The 12,785-nt window shown below is 34.2% G+C and overlaps 1 protein-coding gene across 1 annotated transcript; it reads left to right on the forward strand.

Moving 5' to 3' along the window:
- The first annotated feature begins 11,477 nt into the window (after window positions 1–11,477).
- LOC100464272 (olfactory receptor 5T1) lies at window positions 11,478–12,470 on the forward strand. Its single transcript, XM_002926865.2, has one exon. The coding sequence runs from the start codon at window positions 11,478–11,480 to the stop codon at window positions 12,468–12,470; it is 993 nt and encodes a 330-aa protein (XP_002926911.1).
- Window positions 12,471–12,785: the final 315 nt, after the last annotated feature.

Below are 12,785 nucleotides of genomic sequence, written 5' to 3' on the forward strand. Positions count from 1 at the left end.
AATGCTTTGGATTGTTACGTGAATTAAATCATTTAGTAAGTACAAAAAACTTGAAGAAGCCCAGGCATTTATAAAAGTTTACACAAGTATTAGTTATGATTATTATAATTAATAATTAGGTTTTAGTATTCTGAATTAGACTCAGAGTTCTACACAACTTGAAAAAATACCCTGTGAATAACTTTTCTTTGTGTCACACAATTACAAGAAAAATGAAGTGAGATTTTAAAGCAATCATCAAATGTTATAGAAATCCCAAGCAATTCAACACTCAAGTTGCAAATTCTCCAGAATTATCTGCCAATATATAGACTGTTGAACTATTCTCTTTGCCTACAGGATGCATAACTTTTCTTGCCTTAGTGCTGCAATTTGCTAAATTCCTTTTGTTTGCCTTTCTTTTCACTGACACTAAATTATCTGAGAGAAAGGGCTGTAATTCCTTTCCTTCTAGGGATCCATATAGATTAAAAAAAAAAAAAAAAGCAGTAGACCTAACAAGGTGCTCAGTATTTGATTCTATAATGAACTGAAGAGGTAGATGTTATTTAAATGGAATCATCACTCTGAAAAGGGATAAAAGAATTAGTGCGAGAAAGAACAAGAATCTAATGTTTGTGCATCACTTTTAAGAATGGCAGCATTTAGATTAAATAATTTTACTCTAATTAAGTCAGTGTGACAGCCTCCAGTGCTGAATAAAATATAATTTCTAGTTGGACAAATCCAACATTTGACACTTAAATTATCAAAGTAAAATATGAAACATGTAAGATTTGCATATGTTATTCTCATGTGGGAAGAGAGTAGAAAAAGCAAGTATTTACTCTTTGTACCCTCACAGAATTATCTATATTTTTCTTTCTTGTAAATGTTTAAGTATTTATTAATCAAAAAAAATAAAAATGTTGTAATATAGCTATTTTTTTAAACTCAAGCTTCTATTCTCTGGAAAAATCCAAAAGATTGAGGCACTAGGAAGTATTACTCTAAATCAGTTTGGTATTGCTCATATCAACATCTCTACCTACTTCAGTTTTGCTTGTATATTTACTATGAAATAGCAAATTAAAGCCTATAATTAATTTTAAAAACATTTTTCTTAATTTTAAAGAGTAAAATATTCCTTGGATTCCCCTAAAATTGTGATTGTATTAACTGAACACTTTCATTTTAAAATCTCTTAGTACATATCATCAAGACTAAAATTAAAAAATAAATGTGTATTCATTACCAGGTCTTGGTTCAAAATGGAGTTTGTCTCTATTGTTTATTTACCATACTTACAGAAAATATATCAATTATTCAAGTTTTCAGTATTTCAAAGAGATTTAATATCACTCTTTAAATTATTATTTAACTGTAAATTCTATTTAATATCAGAAATATGTAAGACTTGCTTTAATATGACACATTTGTTACTATATATTTAATATTAATTTTTAAACTTAAATATATTATGACTAAAGCTTCTAATCGTACAAAACAGTTCATATTTACCTTTCTTAGTTGGGATGATGCTGATTTTTTTTCTCACTGTAGAGGGTTTAAATATTCATAATACTTTAGATGAAATCACTTACTCCATCAAAGACATTCAACTATAAATTGTTCTGTTCTTTCCAAAAATAAAGTGCTCTTTAAATTAAAAATAGTTATCTTTACACTGTGGGATCTCTCCAACCTGACGTGCTTAAATTTCTAATTAAAAGCATCACTTTGGCACTCTGTAATTTGTTTTTCCAGATAGCTCTCACTCTACCCAGAATACTTTGTCTCCAGCCTCTCCATGGAATAAGGCACACAGTGCCTCTTATTTGTTACCTATGAATAGGGTTTTGAGCAATATCGTTTAAGACCATCCAAAATTGACATACATCCAATTCATCCTCTGTTAGAGCAGTGCATATTGAGCTTCTGTTTCTATTCGACTTGCTCCCATCACACTTTCCTAAACCGTTTTTCTCTTACTCTCCTCTATAACAGATCCCTTCATCTATATTCAGGATTCTGCCTGTGTAATAGTTGTAAGCATCCTGATGACAGATTGTATTTTAAACTATCAAACTGATATCTTACTGATTTCTTCATGAACACCAAGGCGGCCTGAGAGCTAGCTATTGGATGTATTATGCCTAGTTTAAAAAATTAATTTTGGGGGGTGCCTGGGTGGCTCAGTTGATTTAGCCCTTAGCCTTCAGCTCAGGTCGTGATCCTGGAGTCCCAGGACGGAACCCCACATTGGGCTCCCTGCTCAGCGAAGAGTCCGCTTCTCCCTCTGCCCCTCCCTCCGCTCATGCTCTCTCTCTCTCTCACTCTGTCAAATAAACAAAATATTAAAAAAATAATTTTGGAACCAATAGGACTATTGATAGGGGAAAATTCTTTTTAATACAACATTTTGCCATCTTCCCCTAGTTTTATTCCCAGTACGAACCCACTTTTAAGTGGGAATACTACCAAACATCATGTAGGATAATAAATCATATGATTTTTTCCAACTGAGGGGGTGTCAAAGATGCCAGGAAAAGAGTTGGTGTCTTCTAGGCTTCAAGTCTGGAAAAGACAATGGTTTCCAAAACTTAGATTGTTTAAGGATCATGGCTTGGGATCAATTCCTCATGTTGAAAATAGGATGTTCCTTCTTGTTATTTAATAAATAGTGGTTTCTCTGAGTGTGAAATTAGGAAGAGAAAATATTTCCGAGAGAGAGAGAACTCCTACAGTAATGTGATAATAGAGAGTGCTGAGGAAAGCTAATTATGACCCATCAGGAGCACGTGCAGGAGAACATGGAGGACAGTGAGGAGGAAGGTGACAGATGGCTCAGGGGAACCAGAGGTGACAGAGCTCAAGCAGGAGCTCTAAAAATGCGCCTCTAAGAAGCAGCTCTGCTGAAGGTTTCAAAGCCTCATAATCAGCCTGGTGTAGTACGAGGTGTGGGTATGGAGATCTGATGTCATAGAGTAGAATTCTAGAAAAAGGCTCAAATACTAATGAGAATATGTCATTCAATAAAGCTAGCTTACCAAATTGGTAAAATGTGTTTAAATACATCTAAAATACATGTTATTGGGACTGCACAGAAACCATTGAAGTAAAAAATACAGATTTTTAGTAATACATCATACTACAGTAGGGAAATTTTCTAATGAGCCATATGTTTTAATATTTTAGAAAATAAGTAATGAAAGAGTTCTAAGTTTTTATAATTTTTAAAAGTTTTTATAATTTTGAAGCACAGAAAGTTTATGTAGCTTTGGCTCAATATTAGAAATGGAGGACATAAAAATTGAACAAAAAAGAAAACAACACCACAAAAATAAGTAATTCTATGTGGCAGAAACAAACTTAAACAAAAGTAAAATCAAAATACTATTAATAATGTTGATAAAATGTAATATCTCAGGTAAAGTGATATTTGCCATTATGAATAACCTCTACTTAAATATCAAGAAGTCCGAAAAGAAAGAGAAAGATGGGAGGAAGGAAGGAAGGAAGGAAGGAAGGAAGGAAGGAAGGAAGGAAAGAAGTAGGAAAGGCCAAATAAATGAAGTGACAATTTATAGAAAGGGGAGGAAAATCATCTTTTAAACATATGAAAGGATACTCAATTTCATTCAAGAAAAAGGGATACAATTTTGAAGGACACAGGCATTTAGTGTATAAGAAATCCTAGGACACTTTCCCAATGTAATCACTTGGAAACACACATTTTATACACACATTTTAATGGTGAGAGTGCACAAGCCCTGTGGGGAGGGATGGGGCCCCATTTCTTATTCCAGATGGGTTGGCAGTATTTAGTGGCAAACATCTGATGGAAAACCTACAAACAAAACCTGGTAACTTCTTGCTATTTGGGCACCGTAATGATTCTACTTTCAGATGTAGTCTTTCTCAACCAGAGAGAACTGGCAAAATGATGCACTGAATGCTTCTAGCATAATGATTTTAATTTCTGTTAATACTCTCCACCAAAAGGATTAACAGTTAAGTCACAAAATTTTAGAGAATAAGTGATTCCATATTTGAGCAATATAACTAAATTAATCTCATATTATTTCTCAGATAAAGCAAGGATGCACTCATATTTTCACATTAGTAAAGGCATAAAACTCTGGGGATGTCCCTATATGATTCTTCCATATATTCAAAGTGTTTCTACAAACAGAAAATAAGGTTAACAGAAGAGAACAGAGAGATTTAAGAAAAAGAAAATCCCGAACTTGTTCAGATAACTAGTTCCAATTTCTCCTAACGGCTATCCATCTCCACTAGTTTAAAATTTAGGGGGTGGAAAAGCTTAAACAATGCATTACCATGCTGAAAACCTCTACAATAACATTTTTGTAAAAGTTTTATTGTTCCTCTGTTCTTAGATTAATTATAGGTTAAATTTTAAATCAAAAAGAAGAAACATCCACCCATTGAATAGGTAAAACTTCTAAAAATATAAGCTAGAATCATTCAGAAGTTATTCTCCAAAGGCTTACCATACAATATTCTTTATCAGTTGACAGCTTTTTGAAATGAATATAGAGCCCATGATAGGGGAGAAGGGACAAGGATTTTCACAATATTTTTTTTAGGGAAATAGTATTGAGACATTAACTATTAAATAAGAAATACTTTATTTTTTTCAGTAAAACAGTCCCTAGTTACCAGTGAATTTGTTGGGGACAGTAGACTAGCTCACTAAATGGGAGATTTGATGACAAATAAGATTCTTCTGGGCAGTAGGACCACTGTGAAAGTATCAGAAATACCAGCATAAAACAGCTCAGGTATGAGTAAGGATAATGGGTGTGCTCAGTTTATCCACTCACTAGTGGATGGATATTTGGATTATTTTTAGTATTGGAATAAAGTGAATAAAGCTATTATAAATATTGCAATAAGGATTTTGTGTGAACATATATTTTCTTTTGTCTTGGGTAAATAACACAAAGTGACATTCCTGGGATATGGGGTTAGTGTATTTTCACTTTGTTTTCTAATGTGGCTGCACCAGTTTGCTTCTTCCTAGCAATGGATGAGGGCTCCATTTGCTCTGTATTCTTGTAAGCACTTTCTATTGTCATTTACTATTGTACTTTAAAAATTCTAGTCCTTCTAATAGGTGTATGCGGTCATATTGTGGTTTTAAATTAAATTTCCCTAGTCTCAAATGCTACTGAACAATTTTTCAGGCTCATAGTGGACATCCGTTTATCTTCTGTGATAATGTGTTTAAGTTTATGTCTGTTTTTTATTGCTTATTTTTCTTTTGTTTTCATATTATTGAGTTGTTACGGTCTTTATAGATTCTGGATATATGCTCTTTATTGGGTAGCTGTCTAACAAATATTTTGTACAAGTATGTGGATGGCTCATTCCCTTAATTATGATGGACAGTTTATTATTTTTTCCTCCCCTGTGATTCATGAATTTTGTGTTTTATATACAGATTGGTGACTAACTAATGGTCACCAAATATCTTTTCTTCTCTCTACAAATATTATAGTATAAGGTTTTATATTAAGGTCTGAGATCCATTTTGAGACAAGGTTTTTATATGGTGCAAGGAATGAGTCACTGTCTCCTTTTTGTGGTGTAAGGTTATTTGACATATTCAGCATCATTTTTTTAAAAGACTATTTTCTCCATGGATTTTCCTTAGAAACAGTCAAAAATTAATTGATTATACTCTGTGAATGAAATTCTGAAGACTATTGCACTCCATTGATCTAGATGTCTATCGTTTCACCAATGCCACTCTTTATTATTTTAGCTTTGTAGTACATCTTGGTGAGCTCATGTGAATCCTTCTAAGACTACAGTTCTTTTTCAAAATTGTGTTGACTGCCTTATTCCCTTTGCCATTCCATATGAATTGTAGAATTATCCTGTCAATTTCTGCAAAAATGCTTGTTAATTTTAATTAGGGTTGCCTTGAATGTGTAGTTAATTTAGAATTGCATTTAATGAATAGATCCTTTGTTCATAATTGGACTGACTACAAATACCATCTTCTCAGTTGGGATGCCTACAGATTTTTTCTTCCTTCTTGCCTCCCTGTCTTCCTCGCTCTCTCCTTTTTTCCTTCTCTTCCCTTCTCTTTGCTTCCCTTTCTTTCCCTTTCCCTCTCTCTTTCTTCCTTTCTTCTTCTTTCTTTTTCTTTCTTTCTTTCTTTCTTTCTTTCTTTCTTTCTTTCTTTCTTCTTTCTTTTTCTCCTTTTCCTTTCCTTCCTTTCTTTCCTTTCTTCTTTCCCTTCATTCCTTCCTTTCTCTTTCTCTCTCTCTGTCTTTCTTCATCCCTTCCTCCCTTTCTCCTTTTCTCTCTTTCTTTCTTCTTTTTCACCTGGATTCCATCGCCAACATTCTTTAACTACTAATTTAGAATCTCTGAGTGTAGGTATCTATGTATTGTTTACAATGAAAAAAAATAAGTACATAACTAGGAACTAATATATAGATTAGTAATGGGATCCCCAAGATAACACAAGTCCATAAACAATGCAAAAAGTTTGACATTTATCTCTGCCAGATTACTAATATTCTAATGTTTTTCTATATAAAATATGACGGTTGTCTGTACACTGCACCATATCTTCTGTCAATACTTCCTATTCATGTATTTATATTGTTATCTCCTCAAACTCTCAATGAATTTAAGTATATCTTTTGTACCACCTAGATGTATAGCACTTTAAAAGTTAAATAAGTGTGGGCGCCTGAGAGGCTCAGTTGGTTAAGGGTCTGCCTTCTGCTCAGGTCATGATCCCAGGGTCCTGGGATCGAGCCCTCAATCAGACTCCCTGCTCAGCGGGGAGCCTGCTTCTCCCTCTACTATTACCCCTGCTTGTGCTCTCTCACTCTCTCTCTGTCAAATAAATAAATAATTTTTTTAAAAAGTTCAATAAGTGTGGTAAACTTTATTAAGTGATTTTGAAGTGTGTTCTAGGTTATGCTTCCTATTAATTCATATGTACATGCTTCCAGAATTTTGAAAGAAGTAAACACGTGTTATTCCCAGGAAGAGGAAACTGGATTTCATCAGTCATCAACCCAACAACGCATAGTTATTTAGTATCAGAACCAGGATTATGTCGTGTTGCGTTAGATTTCTTTTCCAGCCTATGCATATTTCTTTTCCACTGAGGATCAGGTTATTCCAGATGCCAAAATGCATCATATAATCATTTTTCTCATGTAGTTAATTATTCCAGAACTAGTCACTTGTTCATTATAGAAAAAAAAATTAAGTCATCTTGTTACTTTTCTGTCCCAGAAGAGAATTACCGTGTTTTGTCCTCGGGGCATCGTGTGGACTTCAAGAAGAGCTTGAGAACCTGGCATATGAATCCAAATGCTTAATATTTATAGTGTACCTTAACTGAGTGAACAGTTCATCTCCACAGGTAAGATCTTAGGATTTTCATCACTTACAAAATGTTTTAGAAGCTATGACCTTAAATCTCAAACTAGATTCTACATTTTAAATTTTGATCTGAGATAGAAATTTCCTTTTTTTTTTTAAGATTTTTATTTATTTATTCGACAGAGATAGAGACAGCCAGCGAGAGAGGGAACACAAGCAGGGGGAAGTGGGAGAGGAAGAAGCAGGCTCATAGCGGAGGAGCCTGATATGGGGCTCGATCCCATAACGCCAGGATCATGCCCTGAGCCGAAGGCAGACGCTTAACTGCTGTGCCACCCAGGAGCCCCTGAGATAGAAATTTCTAGTCAAATCATTGTTGAATTAAAAATTGAATGAGCGTATTCCAGGGAACATGGTAGGGAAAATAGGAAATACTTCCATCATATTTAGGTCACTAGAGCTATAAATTAGAAAATTGCTTTCATATCTTTGATAGAAGGTAACAGTGAGAATAAGGATAGTAGAAATAAATGGCTATATTTAAAATTTAGGAAAATTATTAAGTGGAAAAATTAGTTATTGACAAGCCATTGGGTATATGCCATTTTGATCAACTTAAAATTTATTTTATTGATTAGCTCATTGATCTAGAAGCTACTGTAGGTTTTTATTCCGCGCGCTTTATTTCTTCTATTATGTTCAGTTTGTGTGCTTTAATATCATAATGTACTCAAGCCTGATGCCTTCTTAAAGAAATTCAAATATATGTAGATGTTATATTGTATTGATTCTAGGGGATGGTATTTCCAAAATTAGGGCATGTCAGAATGAGTCTGCAATATGGACACGTGGGAGTAGCTTAAAATGTGTGACAGAGACACCTGGACTTTAATCCTGCCTCTGTTAGTAATTTACTGGGTGAGCTGAGTTCATTTACAGCTCTAGCTGGTCCTGTGTTCTCGTCTATAAGAGGACCTGAATTATTTAGTTTGTAGGTTGCTCCAGAAATACACAAAATACAAAAATACATAAAATACACAAAATTCCTAACCTCTGGTGGTCACGTCATCATTTGTGGTAGTTGCCATCATAGCTTGCTTTCTTCTCAAGCTTAGTTTGTAGTAGAGCTCTTACGGGCGTCCGTAGGGTCTATTTCTAACTGTGTTAGAGTTTGAGGAACTCATTTCACTTAGTTAAGAATGTATATATTTGCTTTTCAAGCTTCTGTCTCTCAAAGCAAAATCAGTTAGATGTAAAAACAATCAGTTTTAACTTCTTTAAATAATAGTTGACAGAAGTGCCTGTTTGAAAAGCCATCTTGGATGAAGTAAAAGAACCCGATATTTTGTGTCCACATAATTGCTCTAGTGGGGCATTATTTGGAATAAAATTTACCTTCATTCATAAACTACCTTCTTGCCCTACACATATGGTCAGATATCAAGATTTATGATAAATTATTATGGGTAAAATTATGAGGGGGATTTAAATAAACATATTATTATTTTATTGACATGCCCAAAGTCAGAATACAGTGACAGAAATGCATTTTCAAGATGTCTGATTCCATAGAATACTGGGATTCATTGGGTTTAGTCTCATGAGAATGGTATTTTAATATGTGTCATATAACACACATATGCATAATAAAAGAAGAAACACTTGGGATCCTTTACATTGCTCAATGCTTTGATGAAAAATTGACTTTGTAACTTCCTATTTATTTGGTTGTAGTTAAATAAAATTTGGGAGTCATATATCATATGTATGCATCCCTCACATATAACAAACACTTTACTAAAATGTATTTCATTGCATCTCATACATAAACACTTGGCAATCATGTGATGTTCATGTTGCTGAACAAGACATGCACAAAAATTTCCGTCAATCATAATTATTCTTTGGTTGGGAGGATAAAGTTACTATTCCCAAGTCATACTAGGTGCTAAATCTGAGATTTTAATCCAGGGTTTTAGAGTCCAAGTATAATGTTCTTTATCTCCCACAGGTGTGCTACCTCAGACACATCAGTTATGTAAATGTTAGAACTGTGTTGAAGCTGGAATTTCCCATATGTATGTCAGTCAACATGTATTTTTTAATGGATTCCTTTAGTAGACCACTAATTGGTCTGCTTTTCAAAATTTACTTGCATATTTTAATTTCTTTTTACTCTGCTCCTTTCTATCTGCTTAATTCTTATTTTGCATCTGATTCTCCTTAGTAAATATTTTTGTATGTAATACATGGATTTTGGAAAGAGAAAGAGGGAGAGAAAACAAAAAATGTTTAAATATAAATGTATGTTTTGATGGTCAAAAAATACATTAATACATTTTAACATTACTAATTGATAGTTTTATGTTATTTTATTCACACAATCATTCAAACTAAGCTTAATTTTTATGAAGTGTTTGTATGTGTGCATTCTCATGAGTAATGTCGGAATTACCTGAATTAACACAGAAATCAATGTTTAGCTTAATTACATTTTTTTGGCCCTGTAATTCTCTAAGGATCACATAAACATTTCTCTTTTTGGGGGGGTTTAGTAATCCCACATTTAAAAAGCTATTTATTCTACATATTAAGAAAATTTTCCACATGAATCTGGGAGGAATTTTTTAGGGAAAAAATGTGGATTTCTTTTCTTTCTGATAATGGTTTCAAGCTGATTTGCTCATTCTCTCCTTGATGTGTGGGTGTCTCAATATAACAAAAATAGAGTGTGTTTCATGTTAGAAATATAAATCATTGCTACTCACTGAATTCAACTCAGTCCTATGCATTCCAGATTTTTCACTCCCTTATAGATGTTGGTCTATGACATGCTGAAGAAAAACAGGACTCGCCATGCTTCTCACTATGATAGGTGCAATATTTAATTATGTTTCGGGGATGGAGGCTTCCAGTCCAGACACTGGTGATTCAACATTTTGTTTGCTTGTTATGCACTTTCCTTTCTTCGTGCTCCACTAAGAAACAGTCTGACAGCACAGGAAAATAGAGCAATAATAAAACACTATGCTGTGGCTTATGTAATGATTTTATTGTTTTAGCAATCGCTTCTATAAGGAATTTTATTATCTATTCTCAAGCAATATTTATTTTATAGTAAATATAGAAACTCTATAAGCAACTATAACGTAGTAAAGGAATGGCCATGAATTAATTTTGCAGAACTGTATCTCAAAATACACCCAAGGACTTTGCAGGGCTAATGACTATACGTGCAGAGAAGAATCTTGAAGTGGTACTAAATTAATATTTGAAAAGACAATAACAGTGAAATAAACAGGGGCAATAATAAACAGGCCAAACAGTGGCAACTTACTGTTGTGTGTTTCAAGAAACAAGACTGGAAAACAAACAAAAAAACAAACAAAAAAACAAAAAAACCAACATTGCTCTCTTTTTGTTTGAAAACAAGGTGTATCTAGTTCCATAAGGTCTTTGGTTCTGCCCATCACTGTTCTCTAGAAATACTAATCAAATGACAAAAAAGCCAGAAAACAAGACATAACAATTTGGTTGGAAAAGGCTGCCCCATAAGACAACTTGAAAAATAAGTATATTTTCCTGATAATCCGGAAACATTTAAAAATTAAATAATTTTCACATTGATTTTGTCATGTAAATCCAATCCAATCTTGTGATATAAGTGTACTTGCTTCCATTTCACCAATTGTGAACATTAAGAAAATACATTCTATGTACACCATGAAATATCTAGGATTAGTACTCAGATGTCTGTTTTCTTTTATCATGTGTGCATTAAAAATTCCTATATTTAAATGTCTTTCTGCATGTTAAGATGATGTAATATGAAAACAAGAGGTATTAAATTTAACAGAAAATAAACTGGAAGTCAAACCACATAAAGTGTCACTATTTTTCACATAGCAAATTTAGCCAGCAGTGAAATGAAATAATTTATTTAATCTGTTTGTACAGGGTAATGCACCCACTTGGACCCCACTTTTTCACCACTGCCTATCTCCTCAGGACCAAAGGTATCCATACGCCCTTGTAAGAGACAGACATGAAGATATGATTGAGTAGATTATATATTAAAAAAATATTGTCTTTAAGACCTATAAATAAAAACTGTAATGTCAGTGGTGCCATCAGATTTCGGTTTATACAGGATTCAGATGAAAAACGTGACTGAAGTCACGACGTTTATATTGATGGGCTTCACAGATGATTTTAAGCTGCAAGTTTTCCTATTTTTACTATTTCTAGCCATCTATCTTTTTACTCTGGTAGGAAATTTGGGAATGGTTATATTGGTCATTGGGGATTCTCGGCTCCACAACCCCATGTACTATTTTCTGAGCGTGCTGTCATTCCTGGATGCCTGCTATTCTTCAGCCGTCACCCCAAAAATGTTAGTCAATTTCTTATCAGAGGATAAAAGCATTTCATTCCTTGGATGTGCAGCAGAGATGTTTCTCTTTATTACTTTTGGGACCACAGAATGCTTTATTTTAGCTGCCATGGCTTATGATCGCTACGAAGCAATCTACAACCCTCTCCTGTATTCCGTTAGAATGTCGCCCAGAGTCTACGTGCCACTCATCATCTCCTGCTACGTTGCTGGCATTCTTCATGGTACTTTACACACGGTGGCCACGTTCAGCCTCTCCTTCTGTGCGTCCAATGAAATTAGACATGTCTTCTGTGACATCCCTCCGCTCCTCGCCATTTCTTGTTCTGACACCCACACAAACCAGCTGCTAGTCTTCTACTTTGCCGGATCTATTGAGAGATCCACTATCGTGATAGTCCTGGTCTCTTATGGTTTCATTCTGTTGGCCATTCTGAGGATGCGTTCTGCTGAGGGGAGGCGGAAAGTCTTTTCTACGTGTGGCTCTCACCTAACGGGAGTGTCAATTTTTCACGGTACAGTTCTCTTCATGTATGTGAGACCTAATTCCAGCTACGCCTTGGATCATGATATGATAGTGTCAGTATTTTACACAATTGTGATTCCCATGCTGAATCCCATCATCTATAGTTTGAGGAACAAGGATGTGAAAGACGCAGTGAAAAGAGTATTTGGTAAAAACTGGTTTGCCAATAAAGTATATTTTTCACACTAAACATCAAATTGAAAGAAATTAAGACTGTTGTAGTTGTCTTCAGATCAAAAAACTATGATTAAATTGTTTTATTTTCATTTATTACTATCTTTCTATTCTTTTTGGACATTTTTTCAATAAAGTCAACTCACTGCCAATAGAGTTTTTACGTGAGCAGAGACTGACTGTGTCATCCATTTGCTTCTCTGGACTAAATAAAAGGGAACCCATTTAAGATGGAGTGAGGAGGCCAGCAGGAGGAGCATTACACCCTACCACTTGTGCTCAGCAACAGAACCAACAGGAAGATATGTATCTTGTATTCCCAGCAGGAAG

Source organism: Ailuropoda melanoleuca, chromosome 16, assembly GCF_002007445.2.
Source record: "Ailuropoda melanoleuca isolate Jingjing chromosome 16, ASM200744v2, whole genome shotgun sequence".
NCBI lineage: Eukaryota > Metazoa > Chordata > Mammalia > Carnivora > Ursidae > Ailuropoda > Ailuropoda melanoleuca.